Source organism: Haliotis rubra, unplaced genomic scaffold (assembly GCF_003918875.1).
Source record: "Haliotis rubra isolate DU_JTF1 unplaced genomic scaffold, ASM391887v1 Scf4, whole genome shotgun sequence".
Taxonomy (NCBI): domain Eukaryota; kingdom Metazoa; phylum Mollusca; class Gastropoda; order Lepetellida; family Haliotidae; genus Haliotis; species Haliotis rubra.
The window spans coordinates 5,389,815-5,416,418 of NW_025767079.1; the positions used below are offsets into that span (position 1 = coordinate 5,389,815).

The following is a 26,604-nucleotide window of genomic DNA, read 5'->3' on the forward strand; positions in this document are numbered from 1 at the left end:
CAACTGTAGTTCAAATGTGTCCAGGTTTGATTTATGAAATCCCGACTATACTGATCAACATATGCTTAAGTCAAAGGTGTGGACCTTAACAAATGTTTTGTGGCATAAGTTAGGCATACTGGTTCTGAGCCACAAATGTTACAAATGTTGCCAGCCCTATGTTTATGTTTTTGACCCCAATATACATCACCAACAGCCCTGTGACTTATGGGTAGACCAAGGTAAACCCCTGTTCTCAAAGAAAGTCAACAAATATCAACACATGAAAGCCTGACAATATTGACATGAAGTAGACAGAGTTCCTGAAGGCAGTGCCATGATCAGATATATTCATCTTTCACATATTAAAGTGCAAGTGAGAATGTTTTTTTTACTTGTTTTGGTGATACTCAAGCAATATCATACTTTACGGGACACTAGGAATGGTCTTCACACATAGTACCAGTTCAAGGAATGAAGCAAGACCTTTGGCGTGACAAGGAAAGGCTTTAGCCTCAAGACAACCCCATTGCCTCACATTTTACAGACAATGCTAATAACATTTTTCAGTCTCATTAAGATTGTCCAGATATGTTATGTGTATTTATCATTTTTTAAAGAATTGGCAACTCTTCATAAATCTCACTATGCTGCATTTGTGACTATTTGTACTGAGCAGTCTTTGGGTCGGAACTTAAACAAAACTTTAAACAAGACTGTTTGTCTGTCTGTTTAAGTTCAAATCTTCTACTTTGATGTGATAAATCTCCGCATGAGGATACTTCCTTTTCCCGAATGACACATGGTGATATGTCATTATGAAGAAGGAAAGGTCAGGATGACTTTGTACATTTGGAGTGAGTGAGTGGGTTTTATGCTGTTTTAAGCAATATTCCAGCAATATCATGGCGGGGGACACCAGAAATGGGCTTTACAGATTGTACCCATGTGGGGAATCGAACCCGGGTCTTCGGTGTGACGAGCTGACGCTTTAACCACGAGGCTACCCCACCGCCTTGTACATTTGGAGAAATTTGTAGTGACTTAAGAACATTGTAGTAAAAGCAACAACTTTAACCAGAAATCAGCCATATTGCATAGTGATTGGAAATATGTGACTTAAAATACCAAACTGGGTCATTGTGCCCTGACTGACGTGAGTTGTGTGAGGAATGTCCATACCACTGTAAACACTTGTTGATACTTTATCATGAATTGACATGAATGACACGAAATTGAGTGAGTGAGTTTAGTTTTATGCCGCTTTTACCAATATATTGTCTTCTGAGGGATGCACAGTAATATTCTTTGTACTTAATTCTTGACAAGAAACATAAGGTTTCCTGTAATTATACCAATCACTAAAACTTACAGTTCTTTTCACTAAACCATTTCACTACTCTACAGAACCACCATATTTCTTGTAAGGACTTTTGAAATTCGATTTGGGGGTCATCTGGAGCCCTGCTTTTGTTGGTCGGGGTAAACCCTGGAATAAATATTATAATATTAATAGGTACACATTTTTTGCATTTGTTGTTGCATAACTGAAACTCATAACACTGAAACAAAACGCAGTGATTCCTGTTTTATTGAATATTACCATTGCATACCTCAAAAACTGTGTTTGGCTGGGAGGTGGACCAGTGCCAATGTATTGCAAGGCTTTAATATGAAATGCTCTTCTCGACAGCATGATGCAACTGCAAGCATAGAGTCTGCTGGCTTGGGTGCAAAACCTGCTGGTGGCATTGAGCACCATGAAGAATATGTCCCCAGTGTACCATTAAGCACAAAGAGTGTGCGAGTTTGTAACTAAAAAATTACTTGCATTTTGGATTCATTTCTTAGCTTCAACTTTAATTATGTGTTTGGACCCTCAGGGAATTACCTGAGTAAAAGTGACAGAGCAATTATGTGTATGTTTTTTAATAGCAAGTAAGTAAGATTCCTTGTGAGACTTACACATGTTGTAATGTCCTTGATTAAGTCACTTAAAGTGGGACCATCTGTGATGGTACAGGCAAGAGAAATGTGTTTCTATATTTGTGCTGTTATGATTCCCTCTCAAATGCAATGAAATTTATTAAACCATATCCCTTTATGAATTCAATTAGTTAGTCGTTATCACTGGTAGTAGAATATTCATGAAGGAGTGTTTTTACCTGAATTCAAAGCAAGGTACGCAAAATGGATTTTATCCAAGTCAGACAGGATAGTAGTCAAAGATACTTGAATTGACACTAATGTAGTCATCATTGTGATAAATTGACATGGTCAAACATGTCAAAGAATATGTTTGTTGTTGTTTCACTACATGCATTTAATAATATATCACCTGCTGATTCGTTAGTGTATTCGTTACCCAATATTTGTAATTTTTACCAATTTTAGTGACATAAATATGTCATAATTGCCTCACAATAGATTCCTTGCAGCTCTACTCTAAATCGTGATTGGATAGTTTGAGAAAGGTGATGATTATCTTTGTTACAATATGTATCTTGATAGTAAGGCCATGACATGAACTTGCTTGTCAGTTTAAAAAAGCATTTCCAATTGAAACCATCTGAACTAAAATTTGACTGGATTAAGAAGATTTTGAGTCCTTAATCGTGATTACTAAAAGAGTGGCTTTTGACAATTTCTGTTTTACCAGCATATTTCCCAACACAAGTTTTAAATATTTCATTTTGTATTGATATTACATTCACTTCCTGAAACAACGTACAGTCAATTTCCAAACTTTCAGAGAATTCAAACCCAGACAGCCGTCCAAAATCTCAATGACCAAAAATGGATGTTAATTCCATTCAGACCCGGCATTAAATCATCAGTTAACTAAAAGCTGTGTTAGACTGTTTAACAACAATAATATGCAATAAAAATCAATTTTCCTGATTGCAATGAATTACATTTATATCTGATTTGTTAGGCCGGGTCTGTGTCAAATGCTAAGTGTCGAGACTGGAATATTTTGCATAGTCGTGCATGGATGTGAACTTGAATGTCATGATGCGTCCGAAGCATGACCTGACATGACAGTCTTGCCCATTACTCAGCATGCTCAGGCACATGGGATAATTTCATATCACTGCACACTTTGATATACACCAGTACAGTGAGTATGTCTTCTATGTGTTTTTAAAATGGCGTCAGTTTTGTCTGTGTTGATATTTGACAGTTATGGTCTTCATTCAGATCATTTAGAATTTGGTCGGTATCTGTCAGTGGGTACCAGGTTATGCTGATGCACCATGCTACAATATTCACTTCTACTTTGGGGCATATATTTTGACAAGGCTACAAAATGTCCCATACATTGAGTAGATCTATGGTGCCCCATGGTGGTGTGTGGTGACTTGTGTTTGGAGCCCAGGTCAGTTAAAGTTAAGCAACGGTCACACAGAATCCATTGTTCGATGACTGTGTTTTGCTGCTTGACAGTGACCCTGAGAGTTTCTAGGACTTCAGTCCTGCCCCACAAAGAAGCACATGTGACACATGTGGTCTCACCTTAAGGCAAGTGAGTGTGTTCAAAATTGCCTCTGTTTACCCATCAGTGAATGGGTAGCCTCTTTGAACATTTAAAGATCTTTAAAGAAAGAAAGCACAAGTCCTGATCAACTGTAAACTTGTCTGAAAAAAGATTACAAGAAATTGAGGTTTTATTGACGTTTGATAAATTGGTTATTTTGCTGTTACCGATAGTGACAGATTTATTGTACTTAATTGTCTCAAAGGAAATTTGTCTTACATCATCAGAAATCACTAAAATACATACATGAACAGATAACAGAACAAATCACATGTAACCATAGTCATAAAATCATATATAGCATTCTACAACTTGTACAAGCAGGGGCGAGATGTAGAAAAGTATTAAAAGGGAAATTAAGGACTATGGGTAGATTTCAATACATTGATCTATAATAAAAAAAGATTCTTTGGACATTTTGTCAACAAGACAGTTAGTCACGGGTGTTTTTCATAAGTTGAATTGGCTATCGTATGCCATGATATATTATTTTTGTCTTCACATTAAAACTAGACAATACTATCAAATTTCAAACGGTCTGCTGACACACATGGCTTAACTAATGAGAAGGATGTTGAGATAGATTAATTATAGGATATACAGTTGAACCTGTGGGAACCTGAAAAGAGTTTGAGTTTTAAGGGTTTAGGACAACCAAAGTGACAAGAAAATCCAAACATCCTGTTGTTAGAGAATATTATTGCCATATGTTTAACGTTATCTAGATTCAACATCGATCCCAATCAAGATAATCTGTTGAGCAATTTAGTACCATAATTTTCATGTGTTTCACTCTGCCATGATTTCTCAATTTACGTGTGTCAATGGCAGTAACAACGCAGTAATTTGCTACTTATGTGTATACAGTAATCAGCTTGCACCTGTTTGTCAGGTGTACGTGTTAATTAAGCTTGATTGGATATTGGTATGGTTTGAGAAACCAGTTTGCCTTTGATGATGTAATTGCAGCAGTGAGGTTGAGTGAGTTGAAAGTTTGGCAAGTGGGTATGTGGATGGTTACTATGTTGAATCACCTTGGGAATTTTATTCTTTACAAATTTAGGTACTTGGGAATCCCAAAAGAGTTCAAAACAACTTGAGATTTTGATCCAGTATGCATGATGATAAAAATAAATGAAATGTGAGTCCGAAATAACCAGAAGTTTGACACATCAAAATCTGTCAAAATGAGATTCAACTGTAAATCTAAACCACAAACAATGATCATGTTATCGAGCTGTGGAAGAGTTGAGAATCTTCAATATGTTAACATGTCTCTGTGCTCGGTCAAATAGTCAGGCCTGCCATATTTGACTGAACTGGTTGAAATGTAACTTTGTTTGCTAACTCAAATATGTGTATTTAACTGGATTATTAACCTTATTACATATGTAGAATGAGTCTGCATCACAGAGGGCAGATTACAATAGTACCTAATCAGAAAGTACAAAGCAGACAGTGCACCATTAAGTCTTACAATATTCTGTGTTAGTTCCTCATGGCAATAGTATTGCATTGGGCTTTTCTGCTTGATATTAAACATGGAAGGTCAAGGAGCCCATCACAGTTCCAGTTGGATGATGTCGGATGTCCCAGACTGAAATACCACCAACCATCTCAAGGAGACCAAAACCCCCTTTCATTGTTTGTGTGTTTCTTTGTTTATACTCGCTATATGGCAGCAGTGTGTAAATAATCACGTCTGGACCAGACAATCCAGTGATCAACAACATGAGCATCGATCTAAGCAATTGGGATATAATGACATGTATCAACCAGTTCAACAAGCCTGACCACCTGATCCCGTTAGTCGCGGCGAGGCTCTTTCGACAAACATAGGTTGTTGTAGACCAATTCTAACCTAAACCTTAACTGATCCCTTTCTTCAAACACTTATAAGTGTAGAAGCAGTTCACTCGCATTTAGGACCCAAATATTTAATTCCAATTTTATTCTTTTAAACAAAATCATCTAAAACAGGCTAACTTGAGTTTGATATAGATTTGTCCATAACCATCTGTTGTTTCAGGTTGTAGGAAAATTCTTTGACCTTATTTAAATTAACATTTAATTTTGAACCTTTTGATAGCTTTTATGTTTGTGATGTCTGATATTCACATTTGACATGTGCTTCCCTTCGTCTGACAATAGATCCCAAATGATCATTTGATTGACTGACTGGGTAGTTTCATTAGCTCCATGACATAATACACAGCTCACAGAATGATTCACCCATTCATGAAAGTATAAAGTCAGCCTCAGTTTCGTTCCGAATATTTCATTGATTATGATAATAACAAACGTCCATAGTTTAGCCTGTGGCCAGTTCGGCTGATACTGCCATGTTTGTCCATATCCTCCATTGTAGAACCCACTCAAGGGAGGCCGGGTGTGAAAGAACAAGTGGTAATCTGTTCCGCTAGACTAAATGACAAGACCAACAGTTATTGAGGCGATGCCAAATCGACATAATGTCTGCAGATCAATACTCAATCCATTCCCAGCATCCTCTGCAAGTTCAGGCTTAATAGTAATGGATACGTGACGGAATTCTGATCAATATTCCAGTTCCTTTGAGGATAGCGCTTTGCTGGGCAGAAATGCCATTACCAATGCTAATTAATTAATTTATGAAGAAATATTCCCCAGTTTGCTCAGAACGAGACTGTATGCCAGTGGTTTCCTGCGTGTAGTGAACAAACAAATGAATAATGTGGTAGCTGGTTGGCATAGAATCAGACATGACGTGATACATTAGCAATTCTTCCCAGCCTCAATGATAATAATAAATACACCTATAGAAAAATGGTGGATCTGGACTCGTTTCTGAAGAACTGGATGGAAGGAATGGCCTTCCAGCATGGATATTAAATAGGATGGGGGAGATTTGACAGCCTGACAGCGTTCTAACATCTGATTCTTGAAATTGACGTGGTGATATTCCTTTCAGGGACGGGATCCTGAGGGGTCGGTCCGGATCCATTTCAGTACAAGAGATACAGACCGTATCGCTAGAAACTAACATTTTTGCCAGGTCGGCAGGGAGGACTGCATTGATTTCTGGAAGAAAAACGTAAGTTTCATTATCATCTTTCAGAATTTTGTACCAGTTAGGAGAGAGATTTGTCTCTGTGGTTATGTCACTGTGAAATATGTAATCTTGAGACGGAGTTTGACATCATCATGTCAGCCTTTATAATGTCCATTTCATTCTGGTTTTGACATTTAGTCTGTCCCGAGACATTTTGGGTACATATAATTATAAGGTTTCCCCATAAATTTGTCAGCGCCGTGTATGGAAAGAATTGACTGACAGGAATGATCGAGAGGAAGCGGATTGTATCATGGGATTACAGCGGATGAAAACAACCGTGATGATAATAATCTATTGTGTCACGTACATCATGTAATAAGTCAATAAATGATGGAATGAAAATTTAGTTTTTTTACATGTGCAATGCAGGACATGCTTCGTCAAACTGCTTTGAGTGAATTATTCAGTTCTATGTTATGACACAACTGTGACTCACCAAAGATGGTGACGAGAAAACATATACATATTGATTAACAGGGCCATTATTAGTGCAAAGCAATTTGGTTCTGTAACAAATTTACATATCAATAAGATGTACATTGTTTGAAAATGAAGACTATTATGGAAGATGATGCAATGATCCCAAATTACTGAATACTGTTATGATAAAGATTCAATCAAGATGGCTGAATTTGTTTTGAATATGTGTCTTTTTCAGTGACTACTTTTGAAAGATAATGATGTTTGTAATCCAGATTTATGAAAAATAACATTCACAGCATGTAAAGAATAAACATATGTTAAGTAACAAAGACAATTGTGTTACATAACAGTGTTAAAAATTAATTATGAAATTTAAGATGATTGTCATAACTCTAGTGTTAAGTTTAGGGGGTCAGTAGAATCAAGTATACTGTGGGGGATGTCACCTCAAGGTACTGTGATGATGTCTTCCATCATTCTGAATGCTGAAAATGTCAACAGCCTGTGGATATGATCCCCATTTGTACTGTCCGGTCAGTTGTTGTCAATAGGCTCTTGTTCCGAAGGAGCTGAAGATACTCTCTCTGTTCAGGGCTCCGTTCCTCAAAGCGATCATAGCACTAAGATGATCGTAACTCCCATACTCTAACATAGACATACGGCTATCATTGCGCTTCGATCGCTTTGAGGAACGGGCTACTGGTCTAACAGAGTCTGTGGCTTGAGAGTAGTTTCGTCATGCCAATGCCCCGGGTTCGATTCCTCACATGGGTACAATGTGTGAAGCCAATTTCTGTGTCCTTCACTGAGATGTTGCTGGAATATTGCTAAAAGCGGCATAAAACTAAACTCACTAATTCCTGTCTGTACCAAATTTTTATGATGAGAAAGCAACAAAATGTTCTGATGTGTCCTATGTTGTATTGTGAGATGTACAATTGAACAGTGCTCATTAGCAAATGGTGAGAATGCTGCTGTGAAAGGAAGTCATTTAGATAGAGTGTGTGAGTGAGTTGGGTTTGATGCCACTTTTAATAGTGTTCCAATTACATTTCGGCATGTCGGAGTTGAATAAGTGGTCTCAGACATTTACCACTTTGGCACAGGCATAGGTTTGTTGATGAACATTCTCAGGGCCACTTGAATTCAAACACATGATCATTGGTGTCTGTCATGTCCAAGGGAAGTAACTCTACTTGTGTTGTGATAAAGTAAGCGTGAACAATGCCTTCCAACTTCACAGTGTCTGCTGTTATATTTGTTTCTGATGCAAATCATGAACTGAATTTCCCAAACATGATCGTTGTTTCATAGCAAAGACGTTTCTCAACTTGAAGGTAGCTATTTTAGAACACACAGGTGACCAGATTGTGATATTATTTTTTTTATTTTCACCAGTTTTCTGTTCTATTTATTGTAACAACAATTTATGAATTATGTTGTAAGCATCATAGTCCTTTTCATGGTAAAAATTGTTCATGTCACTTCACACAACTTGATTTTTATAGCACCAATGTTCTTGGCTCCTTGAGGGTTGTGGGGTAGCCTAGTGGTTAAAGCGTTTGCTCGTCATGCTGAAGACCCAGGTTTGATTCCCGACATGGGCACAATGTGTAAACCCCATTCCTGGTGTCCCCCGCCGTGATAGAAATCCTATCACATGCCGTGCTGTAATATTAATGCTAAAAACAGCTTAAAACCCAACTCAAACACTTTTGGCTCTTGAATGCAGCCATCATACAATCTGCAGTTTTTAAGTGGCATCTTCCCCTCACCAAATGACTTCTTGCACACCCGTGCAAGGAGTGGGTTAGTCTGTCTCACAGTCCCTGAACCACATTAATTTCCCTACTGCCTCAAGCCCTCTCTGCAGTGCTAAAGCCCTAAATAAAGCAAGTCTAGATTTCCTCTCTGGTCTCCCTAGGGCTCCTTTTCAATATAAATGGGCTTGTTTGTTACTATCAAAATTATATATATTCAGAGACTAAGCCTTAGTCTAGGAGTGGATGTATGGGGGTTGACACTGTTCTCAGGAACATTGGTGTAACTTTGTACTGGACAGTATGTACATTGCTGTATGGACACAGTAGGCTGCAATGAATCCAGTAGAAGGCGAATATGATGAATATTTGGCAATGAATACAATAACAAGTCTGCAGTAGATGTATTATTTATAATTACTAGTTCAACAAAATATTGACATATTCTTAGGGCTGCAACAATTCACCCAGACCTCGATTCAAATTGATTTTCGATATTGGACCCTTATTTGATCATTTTTGATTCGATTCTTCATAAAAGTAAAAACGTCAGATTTCATTTAACTGTCAAATCCGGCTTTTTTTAACGTGAAATCCATCGTCAACTTGGCGATGTCTACTAACAACAATTGATAATTAGCCCGGCATCAACCAATCACGTTTTACCTTATTTCAGTGCTTGAAATTATGTTCAGGCTGTGTGGAAATGATTTAAATAGGTATTAAATTATCGAATCGATGAATTGAACTGAATCGTTGCAGCCCTCCATGTTTTAACCATATTGACTTGTGTTAATTTTTCATGACAAAATTACTGTCAAATTGAACATGTAAGCATGTTGACTGTTATCCTGTTCGGCTTGCATATACTGCATTTTCCAAATATTAATAACACTCAAATTCAGTAAAAACGGGCGGTGGGGTAGCCTAGTGATTTATAGCATTCACTCGACACGCCAAAGACACAGGATCAATTTCCATGTGTGAAGCCCATTTCTGGTGTCCCCCGGCCTGATATTGCTGGAATATTGCTAAAAGTGCGTAAAACTAAACTCACTCACTCAAGTAAAAACACATAGTTCCTAAATATTCTATCAGTGGCGGATCCAGGGTGGGGGTTGGGGGGGTGTCAAGGGGTTCGAACCACATTAATGTTTTGCAATGGCAGAACAAAAACCCTTGAACACACACACACACCACACCACACACCCCTTTGAAAATTTCTGGATCCACCTATGTCGATCATGTTATAATATAGTGAATTCATGAAGGGGTATGGTTCGATTCACTGTACATGCGAGGGCATCATTACAGCCCTCATATGTACTCTATAATCATTTTCTAATTAAGGTTATAATGAACTTGAAAAACAATACCCCTTTGACTCATAATGAAAATGCATCAGTGCACGCTAATGATTTTGTCTGAACGGTGGTTGTACTGTTGGCGGCTCATTTCAGAGGATGTATGAAACAACAACATTTGGGTTGTAAACAGCAAATCCCCCTGAATTTTCTCTTGGCTTATCCTTGCTGAACTTTACAAATCTTTTCTTTATTTCTCTTTTGGATGTACTGGCTAAACACATCTTTGAAATAGCCAAAAAAAACTGTGTTTTTATGCTCCATATTTTCTATTTGTGATTCTCTTGATGTTAGTTTCACAAAATAATGCATTTCTGCAGTTACCACATGAAATGCTTCAACTTTATAGTATGATTTTTTAAACATTTTCCCCTTTGAGTAAAGATTACTGTTACTGCTTTTCAGAAGCACATAAATACAAATAGCATGTATGTCATTGTTTATGTCTTTGAAGTGAGTTGACACTTTCATTATCAAAAGGAATAAAATAAGGAACAAAAAGCGATGGAATTCCTTAACAGTTATGGCAATCGGAAAGCCTCATTAACAAGAGGTCACCTTGACTAGAAGATGCAAGGTGCATTTTTACATCCCAATGAAATCGGAAACAAGAAAATCAATTTCAAGCACCTGGAACCACTTGTCAATTAGCCTAAGAATATCACAATTGAAGAAACGTGTAGCCATTATCAGCTGTTGACAGGCCTTGAGGACCTGTATCATGTCCATGATAATCAGGGTTACATCACACAGGGTGAAGGCTGGTGAGGTGAAGGCTGACCTTGATAAAGACGTGATACAGTGTTGTATCTACAACGTTCTTATCATCCAGCAGCATGCTGGGGCTAATTTACACAATAGATAGTCAACACAGAATAGAAAAGACAAATAAAAGGACTCAAAGGACTGTTTGGGTGAAAAAGGTACTTGAGTCTCAGTCATATCCCGATAGCAGTCAGGAGGTGTGTTGGTTTACAATATCTGTTTTTGGTTAGATTTTACACCACAGATAAGTACACTGCATAACTTGAAGAGAGTAGTCTGTCTCACAGTCCCTGAACCGGATTATTTTCACTTCCTCCCAGCCCATTCTGCAATGATAAAGTCCTCCTGGCAAACAAGGATAAGTTGAGCATCGACCTGACAATTGACCTATATTAGCATGTATGAGTGCCGCCCACTGGCGCATGCCATTGTTAGCGAAGGGGCCCCAGGTTGTCTGCGATCAAGTGTAGTGCGACTTGCTACACCGACATGAGAGTCTTTTGAGCATGGCATGTACTCAGCTACGCACAGAATCAATTTCATCGTCATGCAATGCACATGCACTAGCCTACATCTGCTCTACCTTTCATAGACTAACAACTAGTCTCTGGAAGGAACATATTTTACAGAAAAAAGCTCATAGTGAAAAAAAATATATATATCTAGACTTGCCATATTTTCTAGACTTGCGTGGGCTTTCTTGGATATATTTGCTTCAGGGTCTGTATGACAGACTATACCTTTCACAAACCAAATGGGTTTACTCATTGCTGTGCAACACCTACTTCTCGCGTTCTCTGCACCAGTCCAACTTATCCTTGTTTGCCAGTAAATGAAGCAAGTCAAGATTTCTTCAGGTTCTGAATCTCCCGTCTCACTGGGGATCCTTTTCAATTTATTTTTAATTATTTTTTTCTTTCAAATTATATGTATTCAGAGACTAAGCAGAAGTCTAGTAGATGTGGTGCACAGGGTTGCCAGTGGTTGAAGAGAGGAGCCGAAATGTGGAATATGTTTGAGATCGAAGTAAATCTGCAATAAAAGACCCCCGGCTAAATGTGTTTTTTGTGCTTTGCCGTTCTCATGTCTGTATATATAGATATCTTTTTCCTCATCATTAAAATTTAGGGGGAATAAGTGTGGAAGTTTACCTCCTGTTTAGTGTGTTCATTTTTAGAAGTTTCAGTTTCTGAAGGTAATACAAATTATGTTTGTTAACATGTGGCTGCTCAATGCGAGAAATTGATGAGGTTGCTTCATGGTATTATGGAACTTCTTCTCCAAGTAATCTTTCAATGTTGATGTCTGATATCCAGTGTTTATAATCACTTTGATGTTCATTTTCATGGTATGATCATATTAAACCACACCAATGAGATTTATCACCCTATTTTTCAATTAAACCATGCTGTCTTGTGTCATGGTGATTAGAAGCATCAAAACAAATATGGCTGACAGATGGTATGCAAGTGCAATAACCTTAAATAATGACTGGTCATGACTAATATGCCTAAATTATTGAATATTCAGATCAGAATGCTCTGATTAATCATGTGTGTCTCTTCTCCCAGCCTTTATCAAAATTATTCATAACTGAGCAATTTGTTGGACAAAGTTTGCATTGGTCTTCGATTGGTTTGTGGTGGTGTCATGGCGGAATAAGACCCAAGAGACAATCTTTGAAACAGGGAAAGACAGTGTTGTCTGTGCAGATAGACTTGTCAATCAAGTCAGTGGGTCAGTGTGGTCCCTGGTGGTCAGTCAGGATTACTGAACGTTGTGTGTCTGGTCATGGTAATTGTAAATTGAGGCCCATACTAGAATGTTAGCTCAGGATCAGTTTGCAAAGCACTTGGGAGTTGTTGAAGGTCAGAGGTTGCATGGCTCGCAGGTCATGTATATGTATCTTGCATATTGCCTGTCTTAAAATGTCATAAGAGGAGGACATTTTTTAAATATTTAGTGCAACTGTGTATTTTTATCCAACATGTTGAACATGCATTTTACAGAGATGCCAACCCTTACGCTTTAGGCGTAATTAATACGATTTTGACCAGTATATTACACCATTACACTTAATCTGCGAAAAATTACACTTTTCTACTCGTTTTACGAAAATCAATAAAGTGGGTAAAATTTCAAAGGGGAGTGTTTCGTAACGCACAGGTGCAGGGGTGCAGAAATGGCCTTGCATGAATAGGAATCGCTTACTCTTAGCATCGCACTCATTCCAATATACTTGCAAGGAATTAAAGTATTTTGAGTCACATGACCAACAATTTTCAATGTATGGAGCTTCATAATGATTGGTCACATGTGTTTCTGTCTAGAATCTTCCTTTCGTGAAAACGTGTACCATGTTGAAGCGATCGGCAGACAAGTATTACACTTTTTAGGTCCAAATTACACTTTTTGACCACTATTATTACACTTAGGCCCAAAATAGTGTTGGCATCTCTGATTTTATTAAATTCAATTTTTAGCATTCTTAAGAACAAAATGAATTCTTATTTAAGGAACAGGCTGAACTAAAATGTTACTAATTGTTTAAAGGGTTTAATTGTTTCAGTTTTATACCCATTGGCAGTGCAATGTACAATCATAAGTAAATGCCCATATGCAATACTGGCAATAGAGATCAACTGTCAGAAATTGTATAATTCACAGGGCTGGCTAAAAAGATCCATAATTAGAAACATCATCTATGAGAAGAATTATTAAAAATTATTGATATGAAAGTTGGGTCAGTGATAATATAGTACACAAACTATTGTGATAAATTTAGTATTAATTTACTAGCTCAGTATGCAAAACTACATCTTTATTTGTGAGCTGCCTCTAAATTATAAAGCAGTAAAACTCACGAGCTTGACTCACAACATGACATGACTTGTAAACAGTGATAAATTTACACAATGAAATAAATCATATCTGTGGTAAACTCTTGAGTATAATTTTCTATTAAATATGATATAAATATTATATATGTCACATTTGTCATGAGAGTTACATGTATTATTGTATGCTGTCCATTTGATAAATGTACGTATTGACCAGCCTCAATAACATTTGCTCATGTTGCAGAATCCAGGTTTATTACCCTTGACAGCTGGTATCCAGTGTGTAGCAAGACACTGATACAATAATTAGTACAGCTCAGGGACATCTGGGAGGGGGAGGGTAATAATCTACCATGCTTAAGGTGTTAATTGGTGGTATAGAAACTACACAGTCACTATTTCTTTTGTCATTACAATCGTGCAGGTTGTCGGTACTCAGTCGAACAAAGTTATGTGATCGATTACAGCTGCTTCAACAGTTTAGGTTGGGTTCATACTTAGTTTCTGATCTTATATAATTTAGAAACAAATTACTCCATTTTAATTAAAAATGAGCCACAGTAAACTAGAAGAATCAGAACCTGAGGCTGAGGAACATCTTGACTTTCTTCATTATAGCCTTTCTACTGTGGAAAGGGCTTGGTGGAAGGGAAAATATTGTGGTTGAGGGACTGTGAGACAGTCTATATTTGAGGTATACTGAGTGTGCTTCATTAAGAACTGAATTATTGATGTGAAACCAAATCCTGTGGGTTTCCCATTTTGGTTCAGGAAAGGTTACCTGAGCCATGTTGTACAAAGGGATCTGAGCCCTGAGACAACACTCAGGCATAGACTTACAGTTGTCATAGCACCAAGACGAACCTAACTCCCACACTCCAGCACACACTTACAACAGTCGTAGTGTTAAGACTGCTGGGGCATTACTTGGCTTGAACTTATTTTGAGTAATTTATGGGGATGTGAAACCCAGCCAGTGTACCTTTGCATCATCAGCATGCTTGATCATCGCAAGCTACTCATCGGAAACATCATTGCTGAGGATACATGACAGATTACTCCAGTTTATGCGATAACTAAAGGACCTTGTCATTTCCTAGGAGGAAACCATTGTAAGGACTTGTTAATGGTGCTCACAAAACAGAAGAGACTGTTTCCTGTCAATTTCTTTGTCTTGTGTCAGGAATTACGCATCATTTCGTACGTGACTTTGTCCCACTGAGGTCTGTGCTAATGGTGATGTCCTTTATAAGGAACTACTGTTGAACCTTGAAGATAGGTCTGTGTGTGCTTTCTTGTGGTTTTTGTTTCCTGTCCATTGTGGATTGTCTTGTCTGAAAGTGGGTTTTTTCTTTAATGATTACTAAGTAACATAATTTTGTTACTTAGCTGTCAGTGTGACCTCTGAAATTGTGGACTGTGATACCAACTACTAAACACAATATTTTGGTTTTCATGGATTACATCCCTGCCGTGCCCTTTAAATAACTTGCTTGTTCCAGGTTTTTTAGGTACTGCTCTTGAAACAGAGTAATGCTTGCTTTCTGAATATATGTCATTTCAATATAAACAAACAATTCCTTTTAAATTAAAAAGTAGCCCCACTCCAATAGAAGATTCAGGACCAGAGGAATATAGACTTGCTTCATTCTAGGCTATAGCATTGCAAAAAGCGCTGGGCGGAAGGGAAACTAATATAAGGGTAATGCTATTTTTGAGGGCATTATCATTTGCAGAAGCCCTAGGTCTTCCATTAACTGCCTGACGAAGGAGTGCAGTTGAAAAAGACTGAGGGCTTCTGCAAATGATAATGCCCTCAAAAATTGCATTACCATTATTATTGCTAAAATACATGGAATTTGTGTTGAAAAGAAAAAGGAAACAATGAAGGAATTTGACTGTATGTTTACTCAAAACCAACTTCTGTTGACTGACCGAATGCAATTACATCATCGAACAATTCAAGTGACGTCACAACAGAACGTGACGATATTTGACCTTGGCCTTTGACAAGGCCATAGCCTGCAACATGTTTGGTCCAACAACAACGTTAATAGTGCAATTGTTATGGTTAGCGCCAGCAAGAAAGCCAATTTTACCGCTATTTAATGTGGGAATTCAGGTTGCTTTGACGAGTTTGCCCCAGAATAGTTTGCCCCACTCATGTTTACTTAGAATTCTATGTGTGTTATATGTTATCAAACGGTTCAATTTCCTTGTTTCAGTTAAGCTGCCATCATGTCATCTGTCAAGGTAGCTGTGAGGGTTCGTCCCTTCAACTCAAGGGAGACATCCAGGGATGCTGAGTGCATTATTAATATGCAGGGAAACACTACAGGTAGGAGTTGTCTCCTCTTGATCACCTTGTTGCACCTTTGTAGTACCTTATTCCTGGGCATTACTTAATCGTTAATCTTTTCCGAATATCAAATATCTGTTGGGCAAAATTTGTGATAGTTATTTTCAAGAAATGCAAATGTGAATCTTGCAGTTGTTAACTATATTTATTTATTTTGATTTTGAATGGTATCATTACTATCGTTATTCTTGTGGAGATTCATGGATGTCAACTTCTGTAACAAAAGGAACATAATTTCAAACTTTAAGCTGAATAATGATGTGTGCCTCTCTCATGCCCATTTTTGTGATAGGGTTTCATCTAAAAGCAAACATTCATAGCGAAACGAATTGTCAACTTTAATGATTAACATATTCTCCCCATATGTCACATATTACATGTTATACACATCATACTATAGCTTGATAATACAGTATGATGTTCCAAAATTTACTGTATCTTATGTAAAATAGAAACATTTTTTCGGAAGGATTCTTTGACCAAAGTACCTGAAGTCATATGATTGTTCTGATTGATTTGTCTTATTTTGTTATAACTTTCACAAAAGGGGAAAAGGCTTCTAGCAGGTAATAGAAAGAGGTGACGAATGATTATAAAGCAGTAGACTACAACTGTCTGTGTTTCTGTTGCAGTCATCAACCCACCTAAGGACAAGAGGGACGGGACACCAAAGAGCTTCAACTTTGACTATTCCTACTGGTCACACACAAACGTAAGAATTTCAGTGATTTGGGGCTGTTGCAATTCATTCTTGTATTCAGTGGATGGAACAATATCCCTTCATGAATTCAGTTTGTTCACCAGAAACCGGGGGCGGTGGGGTAGCCAGGAGGTTAAGGCTTTCGCTTGTCATGCCGGTCTGGGTTTGATTCCCCACATGGGCACAATGTGTGAAGCCCGTTTCTGGTGTCCCTTGCTGTAAAATTGCTGGAATATTGCTAGAAGTGGTGTAAAACTAAACTCACTCACTCACGCACCGGAAACCTGTGATTGTGGGTTTGAATCCTGGTTTCCTGGTTTATATGTGTTTTCCTCCCACATTGAACTGAGCAGCGTTAAACCCAAACCCAAGTCTGGTATTGCTTGATCCTCCTTAGATCCAGGCTAGATGCATACTGGCATTTCTGAGTTGGAAAAAGCAACTTCTGTCTTAACCAACCCTATGGGTAATCCAGGACAGAAAAGGTCCCATACCTGTCTACAGAGCAGACTGAGTTGTGTGCTTACTTTACTGTAAAAGTCTCCACTCATCGTGTGTCATCATGACCCACTTAGTAGCATAGATTCTGCTCATGTTGTCAACCACCTGTTTGTTTGGCCTGGACTCAATCACAGGGTTACCCTGGCCCAACATAAAGCAATCTTTGCACTACAACTATCATAGGACCAGGCTAACGTATGAGAGTTATGATCACCTTACTAAGACAGCTTTGTGCGAGGGCCCTCTGTTCCAAGCTTATAATGAACATCTACAAAGTTTCAGGGAGTCTTGGGCGGTGGGGTAGCCTAGTGGTTAAAGCGTTTGCTCATCACACCGAAGACCCGGGTTCGATTCCCCACATGGGTACAATGTGTGAAGCTCATTTCTGGTGTATATTGCTGGATTATTGCTAAAAGCGGCGTAAAACCAAACTCACTCACTCAATCACTCAGTCTATATTACCTTGAAATGATATATTTATGAATTTTTTTTAAATATATCCAGATGAATTCAATGATAATGTCCAGATTAACGGTTTAATTGTATTCACAAGGCTGCAGTGTGACATGGCTGAAATATTGCTGGCTGGGCATAAAATATGCTTCTTTCACTCAAACATATGCTGGTGTAGTTTAAGGGCCTAAAAAAAAAAAGCTTGTGGTTCCGATTTCCCGACAGACCCTAAATATTCCTGCCGAGCCTAACAATTTTACTCACCACATAATAAATTAAATTTATTTTCTGACACATGAGTAATGTAAAAATATTTTGCAAAAAAACCCCAAACACCTACCTACCTACCCTAGTTCTGAAACGTAGGAAATCGGAACCACAACATTTATTTTTTTGTGCCTATGTGTTGGTTGTGTCTCGATCTTGGTTTTCTGTGTGAAGGAGATGAGCAAGTAAAACAAACAGTACCAGGTGGACTGCTGGTGTATACGCCTTGTTATTATACATGGAGTGCAGTTACCCCTGGCGATGACACTACTACTGCTTGAAGTGTGTGTAGGAGGGTGCAAGGCGTGTATGGCTGACTTATGTGTTATTACACATAATCACACACTTCCTCTGTATGATGTAGCCTCAGGACTGTTCACTCAGTTCAGCTGTTTTGGGGGTGATTCATAACCTCTTGATCACAGCTTGTGAAAACAGACAGCTGACTCATGCATGTCGATTTGACATCGTGCATGAAAATGTCAAAAGCTTAGAACAGAATACGTTTTTGCTTTGATTGATAAGATTTGTTAGTAATCACTCATACAGCAGTTGATACTGGAACAATGATTATTTTTCAAATAAATTTCTGACTATAAAAATGAACTGTAGATTATCGTGATTGCAGATACTACGACAAGCACACACACCTTTGTCAAGAGCTTCACTGAATAATCAGTGTTGTTGCTTATTGGTCGCAAAATACTTACTTGAGAACCAAAACACTAAATTTAAAAATTATGTTGGTGATGCTTTTCAAATCATATTTTATGTTTGTTGGGGAAAAACTGAAAACATGAGATAAAACAAAAATACAATTTACGTTGCCATTTATGTCTTCTGAAACACTCATTATCCCCCGCAATGCATTTTGCGGGGGGTATTAAAATGGACTCCGTCCGTGCGTCCGTCCGTCCGTCCGTGCACATTTGTCTTTTCCGGAGCAGAACTCTAAAACTGTTCAATATTTCTTCACCAAACTTGGCACATAGATAGATCTGGTGGTGTACTGGTGCCTTTTGGTAGTTTTGGAATTCTGAGTAAAACATTTTTGGCGTTTCCATGGCAACAAGTTCGACTTAGCCTGAAATTGGTGGTAGTGCACTTTTCCGGAGCAGAACTCTAAAACCGTTAACTATTTCTTCACCAAACTTGGCACATAGATAGATCTGGTGGTGTACTGGTGCCTTTTGGTAGTTTTGGATTTCTGAATAAAATATTTTTGGCGTTTCTGTGGCAACAAGTTTGACTTAGCCTGAAATTGGTGGTAGTGCACTTTTCCGGAGCAGAACTCTAAAACCGTTAACTATTTCTTTACCAAACTTGACACATACATAGATCTGGTGGTGTACTGGTGCCTTTTGGTAGTTTTGGAATTCTGAATAAAACATTTTTAGCGTTTCCATGGCAACAAGTTCGACTTAGCCTGAAATTGGTGGTTGTGCTCCTTTCCGGAGCAGAACTCTAAAACCGTTAACTATTTCTTCACCAAACTTGGCACATAGATAGATCAGGTAGTGTACTGGTGCCTTTTGGTAGTTTTGGAATTCTGAATAAAATATTTTTGGCATTTCCATGGCACCATGGCAACAAATTTGACAGCCTGAAATTGGTGGTTGTGCTCTTTTCCGGAGGTGAACTCTAAAACCGTTCACTATTTCTTCACTAAACTTGGCACATAGATAGATCTGGTGGTGTACTGGTGCCTTTTGGTAGTTTTGGAATTGTGAATAAAATATTTTTGGCGTTTCCATGGCAACAAGTTGACTTAGCCTGAAATTGGTGGTAGTGCTCTTTTCCGGAGCAGAACTCTAAAACCGTTCACTATTTCTTCACCAAACTTGACACATAGATAGATCTTGTGGTGTACTGGTGCCTTTTGGTAGTTTTGAAATTTTGAATAAAATATTTTTGGCTTTTCCATGGCAACAATTTGACTTAGCCTGAAATTGGTGGTAGTGCACTTTTCTGGAGCTAAATTCTAAAACCATTCACTATTCCTTCACCAAACTTGTTTCTTCATATATTGATTCCTGGTTGATCTTGTCCTAACTGAAACCCCACTCCCAGCTTCCTCATAATCTGTTGCTCACACTATTGATCTCTGGATGATATTTTTCTTGTCCTGTCTCAAGTATCATCTGTTACTGATACAGTTTCACATTGTTCAATCAGTGAAACCCAGGTCCTAGCGTCCTCATAATTTGTTGCTCATGATATTGACCTCTGGTTGATCTAGTCAAGTCTCAAGTATCATCTGTTACTGATACAGTTTCACATTGCTCAATCAGTGAAACCCAGGTCCTAGCGTCCTCATAATTTGTTGCTCATGATATTGACCTCTGGTTGATCTAGTCAAGTCTCAAGTTTCACCTGTTACTGATACAGTTTCACATTGCTCAATCAGTGAAATCCAGGTCCTCGCGTCCTCATAATTTGTTATCCCCCGCAACGCGTTTTGCGGGAGGTATTAAAATGGACTCCGTCCGTGCGTGCGTCCGTCCGTCAGTCCGTCCGTCCATGCACATTTGTCTTTTCCGGAGCAGAACTCTAAAACCGTTCACTATTTCTTCACCAAACTTGGCACATAGATTGGTCTGGTGGTGTACTGATGCCTTTTGGTAGTTTTGGAATTCTGAATAAAATATTTTTGGCGTTTCCATGGCAACAATTTTGACTTAGACTGAAATTGGTGGTAGTGCTCTTTTCCGGAGCAGAACTCTAAAACCGTTCACTATTTCTTCACCATACTTGGCACATAGATAGATCTGGTGGTGTACTGGTGCCTTTTGGTAGTTTTGGATTTCTGAATAAAATATTTTCGGCGTTTCCATGGCAACAAGTTTGACTTAGCCTGAAATTGGTTGTAGTGCTCTTTCCAGAGCTGAACTCTAAAACTGTTCACTATTTCTTCACCAAACTTGGCACATTGATAGATCTGGTAGTGTACTTGTGCCTTTTGGTAGCTTTGAAATTTTGAATAAAATATTTTCAGCGTTTCCATGGCAACAAGTTTGACTTAGCCTGAAATTGGTGGTAGTGCTCTTTTCCGGAGCTGAACTCTAAAACTATTTCTCTATTTCTTCACCAAACTTGGCACATTGATAGATCTGGTAGTGTACTTGTGCCTTTTGGTAGTTTTGGAATTCTGAATAAAATATTTTTGGCGTTTCCATGGCAACAAGTTCGACTTAGACTGAAATTGGTGGTAGTGCTCTTTTCCGGAGAACTTTAAAACCGTTCAATATTTCTTCACCAAACTTGGCCCATAGATAGATCTGGTGGTGTACTGGTACTTTGTGGTAGTTTCGGAATTCTGAATAAAATATTTTTGGCGTTTCCATGGCAACAAGTTTGACTTAGCCTGAAATTGGTGATAGTGCTGCTTTCTGGAGCAGAACTTTAAAAGCCTTTCAATGCTCTCCTTCCACTTTTCTATATACACCCCTAAATATTTGACATAATCATAACTCATAGACATAATCATGAAGAGTATTTTGCCATTGCAGGGGATATTGATGACTTTGTCTTCTTGTTGCTCATGATATTGACCTCTGGTTGATCTGGTCAAGTCTGAAGTATCACCTGTTACTGATACAGTTTGCTCAGTCATTAAAATCTGACTCCTATCTTCCTCATAATTTGTTGCTCTCATTATTGATCTCTGGTTGATACAATACAGTCTCGAGTGTCACCTATCACAGATACAGGTCACAGCGCGCTTTAGAGGGGCGGTGGCGTAGCCTAGTGGTTAAAGCGTTCACTCGTCACACCGAAGGCCCGGGTTCCATTCCCCACATGGGTACAATTTGTGAAGCCCATTTCTGGTGTCCCCGTCGTGATATTGCTGAAATATTGCTAAAAACGATGTAAAACCATACTCAGTCAGTCATCACAGCGCGCTTTAGTGAAATCCGACTCCTATCTACTTTGTTATTTGTTGCTCATGCTACTGACCTCTGATTGAGCTTGTCCATACTCAATTAGACTTCATTGTAACATTGTTGACAACAACATAACTCCCACATTTAGCTTGCTCACGACAGCTTCATCCCCAGTAGGGGCGGTGCGGTAGTCTAGTGGTTAAAGCGTTGGCTCGTCACTCCGAAGACCCGGGTTCGAATCCCGACATGGGTACAATGAGTGAAGCCCATTTCTGGTGTCCCCCGCCGTGATATTGCTGGAATATTGCTAAAAGCGGCGTAAAACCAAACTCAGACAGTCATCCCCAGTATGCATTATCATCCCAGGTGCTGGAAATGGAAAATCTATAATATCTGAGGTAAACTGATTTGATATACAAGTAAAGCTTCCTGCAGAATCCTGCTTATTATCCCCACATCCATTATTACAAGACAAAGCCATGTTGATCATCAGCTCCGTGCACTGCGAGACACGGTAAGACGCAAATATTGATCACATGGCTTTCAAGTAGCATGATGTAGGTAGGACAAGATGACTGAGTACACTGTAACCACCGAGGTTTCCTCAACTCTGCTTTGATTTATTCATCACATGGCGTTTTTCATCTTTCTCGGCATTATTATTTGATTGTTTATGCTCAGACGCTTTGGCTTTGTCCATGTCTTAATTTGAACTTGAGAAGGTACCAAGGTCAGAGTACTTATTTAATTGACCGAGGAAAATTTGTAACTTGGGGACAAGCTGTGTTGGTTGGATGTTGTGTTGGTGAGGTTGATGTGTTCAAATATGGTTCTGATCAACATCGTGTTGGTCATTATCATTTTGGCACATCTTCACATGAACATTGACAGTTTTTTTTATATTCCCTTTTTAAAAAATCTGAATACATTTATGTAATTTTCTCTGAAAGACTTTGTCATGAGATACGTAATATTAACAAAGGTTTTCACAGCATACAAAATGAGCAGGTGAAGTGTTTTTAGGGAATAAGGCTGAACCAGTGTACTTGGTAAATGAGAAATTAAGATGAAAACATTCTGTACAGCATGAGACAACAAGACGTGAACATGACTTTGGTTTAACTAATCTGCGACAGAAAGATAGCTGGTAAAAAAACTGAAAGGTGTGAGAAGAGTATGCTGAATCTTATATCATCTGAAAGTAATGCCAAGAGTGAGCGAGTTGGTTTTTACGCTGCTCTTGGCAATATTCCAGAAATATCAGGCCTAAAAAAATGTTGTGTTTCCGACTACCCGACCGACCCTTGAATTCTGGTGCCGACCCTATCTATTTTAGGCGGTATGAATAAAATAAGCTTTCAGATACCATTGTTTTTTCCCGTCACCACATTAGTCACTCTGATAAGAGAAAGTCGACATGATGGCTGCAAGCTTGATTGAATAAACAATTAAACATTGATAAGTGTGTTATTAGTTTGTACTTTACTTTTAAAAGAAATGTAAAACAAAGAAATCCTACCTACCTACCCTAAGTTTCAAAGAGGTGTAATCAGAACCACAACATTTTTTTCATTTGGCCTCAAGGTGTGAAACTCCAGAAATGGGCTTCCCACCTTTTCCTCATTTGGGAAAACACTGACCTTCGACATGACAAGCACATGCTTTAACCACTAGGCTACCCCACAACAAGGAGTGCAGAAATGGGGATAATATAGGTTTATATTTTGGTCAAATCTGACACCTGGGAATCAAAATATTATGAAATATTACAAGGCTTCATTTGACTGAGTTGACGGTATAATCGGTAAGTGAAATCATGGGATTCAAATTGAATGGACGTCAAACAACAGATTTTTTCTGGATTTGGAATAGCCAAGTATGATTTTTCAAATTTGATATTTAGGCAGCATTTTCAAAACCAAACTTTGGAAAGAAAGGCCCATAACTCGTTTGATTGTTATTCAGAAGTAATATGACTATAAAGTAATATGAAAAAGTAATAAACATCCATTAACCTTTTGAATTATAACAGAGCATCAGACAAACAACTTCCATGAATTTTTTGTCCATCTGACAGAATAATTGAAAAAACAACCTTAACATACTAGATGATCTTAAGCTGTAGGAAAAAGAAGAATCCTGTGGTTTTTGTAATGGGTAGATGAGTGAGTGAGTATGGCTTTACGCCTCCTTTAGCAATATTCCAATACCACGACGGGGGATGACAGAAATGGTCTTCACACATAGTACCCTTGTGGGGAATTGAACCTGGATCTTCATCGTGACAAGCGAATGCTTTAACTACTAGGCTACCCCCGCCACCCTTGGTTGACTCAGAGACAGTGCATAGTAGGACATCACTATGCGTGACTAGGCTATCCCACTGCCCCTTTGGGAAGATGAAACCAGCAGGAAACTAATTTCACCATGTTCTTCTGTGTTTCAGGCAAATGACCCAATGTTTGCATCACAGAGCAAGGTGTACGAGGATATTGGACTGGAGATGTTGGACCATGCGTTTGAAGGTTACAATGTGTGCATCTTTGCCTATGGCCAGACTGGGTCAGGAAAGAGCTACACCATGATGGGAAAGAATGAACCAGGTCAACAGGGCATCATTCCACAGGTGAGTGGGTCAAGGTCATTCAATATGGATGTCAATATATCGTACCAGTATATTAATATAATTTAAAGTTTCCAAACAGAAATGTCCTCAATAGTAGCCTCCATTAAGGTCTTTGAAATTGAAATATACTGCATTGAAATGAAATTTTGCTGACATTGTCTGACATCTTTGAAAAATCATGTAAATTTATGCATGTTGAAGACGCAGCATGTTAGTGTATTATTGAGATACAGTGTTGCAGGCATATTGAAGTAATTTTTGATAATAATTTGTGGAATTATATTTGCAGCTTTGTGATGATTTATTCCAACGGATCAAGAAGAGTGAGAGTGAGGATGTCCACTTCTCAGTGGAGGTGAGTCTTGTGACAGGAAGTCAACATTCTGTTAAACAACATTGTGTCAAACTTTGACGTGTCAAACTGACGCTGAAGTTAAAGCTTGGTCCTTTTCGGTTGTATCCAGCCTCAGATTACTATAATTTTTCCTTATCCTGACTCATGCTCTTTTGCTTGTCCCCTTCCTCTTGCGAACATAGTGGAACACTTGTATCTCCTTAATTGAAGCTCCCTTCAATGTAAAATCACTAATTGGTACTCACCCACGAGTTACCTCCCCTGCCGTAAGCGCGGGAACAGGTGTCGCCACCCTCTGGCCTCATGCTTCACTCTCTCCTTCTTCGCCCAGTGAGCAGGATGTGAGAGCGCCTGTGTCTCCTTACACACTATATCCTTTGGTTTTTCTTAGTTAGTTACCTTTTATAGTTTACTATAAAGGTATAGCTAGTATCCTTCAGTTATTTGCGTTAATAATTAATCGTATTTCTACTGTTTATTCACGTGAGTTCGTGATTGTTCAGCTAGTTTTACATTGATGAAAAACTGTACTATTTGTAGATTACGCTTTTCCGCTCTTGCGGATCCGCATGTGGTATGCCCTAGTTGTACTACGCCTTTGTGCGTTTGACTCACGCTGCAGTTACTGCATAAATTTAACCAATTCTGCCTTTGATAAATACCATCTTTAAGCGTCTTGAGACGTGTTGCAGATAGGTCACGCAAACTAGGTGTAGACATGGCCGATACGCCGGATTGCCCATCCAGTCAACTGCTGTCGAGTGATCCCCTCCCGTCCTGGTGTTCTGCTTGAGACCCCATCGGAAGAGGGACGGGATGCAGTCCGTCACCTCTAAGAAGCGACCGGCCTCTCCAGACATCCAGTCATCGCAGACAAAGTCCAAGAGGGCCTCAACGTCTTCTCAACGCAGACTTCGTACCCCCAGGGCAGCGTCTTCCTCCAAAGGGAAATCTACGAAGTCATCGAGAACTTTCTCAGACGAGATCGTTCCAGCAGCAGAATTGGGCCTCTACGATGACCAGCCGATCATCATACCCGACATACGCCACAAGAAGTTTACCAGTGACAGCGACAGTGACGCCAGCAGAGATCAACAAGCAGCCTGATGCCTCTACACTGATGTCAGACGAGATCGCTGAGGGCCCCACCGCTTACACAGCAGAAAGGGCACCATCTACTACGTCGCAGATCATCCCAAACGATCTTATGAAACAGATCATGATTATGATGGAAGGCCACTATAGACTGGAGAAGCAGCCATCCCAGGGTCCGAGCGCTGGCGGCTCCAACGTGAGACAGCACCCCAGGGCACCATCTGTCAACGTAGCAGCCACGACAATGCAGCCTTCGCCGAAGGAAGTCACAGACCACCTCGACGAAGGACCCAGATGTACAGCCTTCGAAGGCTTAAGCTCGCCGGCGGAAGAATCATCACCTTCTTCGGGCGCCTTACTCAGATATGGAATCTGATCACCAGACCACACGCAAGCCTTCGCGAAGGTCATATCATCGCTCCCCAGGACCGACGCATATCGAAGCTTCTCGGCGTTCATGCATTGCGGACACCTGAACCCAGATCGTCTTCATCTAAAAGATCAGCAAGGGACTACACAAGAGCTTCGGCGAGCTATCAGTCCCTCATAGATCGCCAAGAAGGTCAACCTATCGATATAGATCACCAAGATCGATCACCTC

At 39.0% G+C, this 26,604-nt stretch overlaps 1 protein-coding gene across 14 annotated transcripts in view; it reads left to right on the forward strand.

The window, feature by feature from the left end:
• Positions 1-26,604, forward strand: part of LOC124287200 (kinesin-like protein unc-104) — a 95,585-nt gene that overhangs the window by 4,537 nt on the left and 64,444 nt on the right. For all 14 annotated transcript variants that reach the window (XM_046723693.1, XM_046723687.1, XM_046723689.1 and 11 more), the window contains exons 2-6: positions 6,468-6,590; positions 15,989-16,101; positions 16,755-16,834; positions 24,374-24,553; positions 24,843-24,908. In XM_046723693.1, coding sequence (XP_046579649.1) covers positions 16,002-16,101; positions 16,755-16,834; positions 24,374-24,553; positions 24,843-24,908 — 426 coding nt within the window. In that variant the 5' untranslated portion in view covers positions 6,468-6,590; positions 15,989-16,001. The remainder of the gene's footprint in view (positions 1-6,467; positions 6,591-15,988; positions 16,102-16,754; positions 16,835-24,373; positions 24,554-24,842; positions 24,909-26,604) is intronic.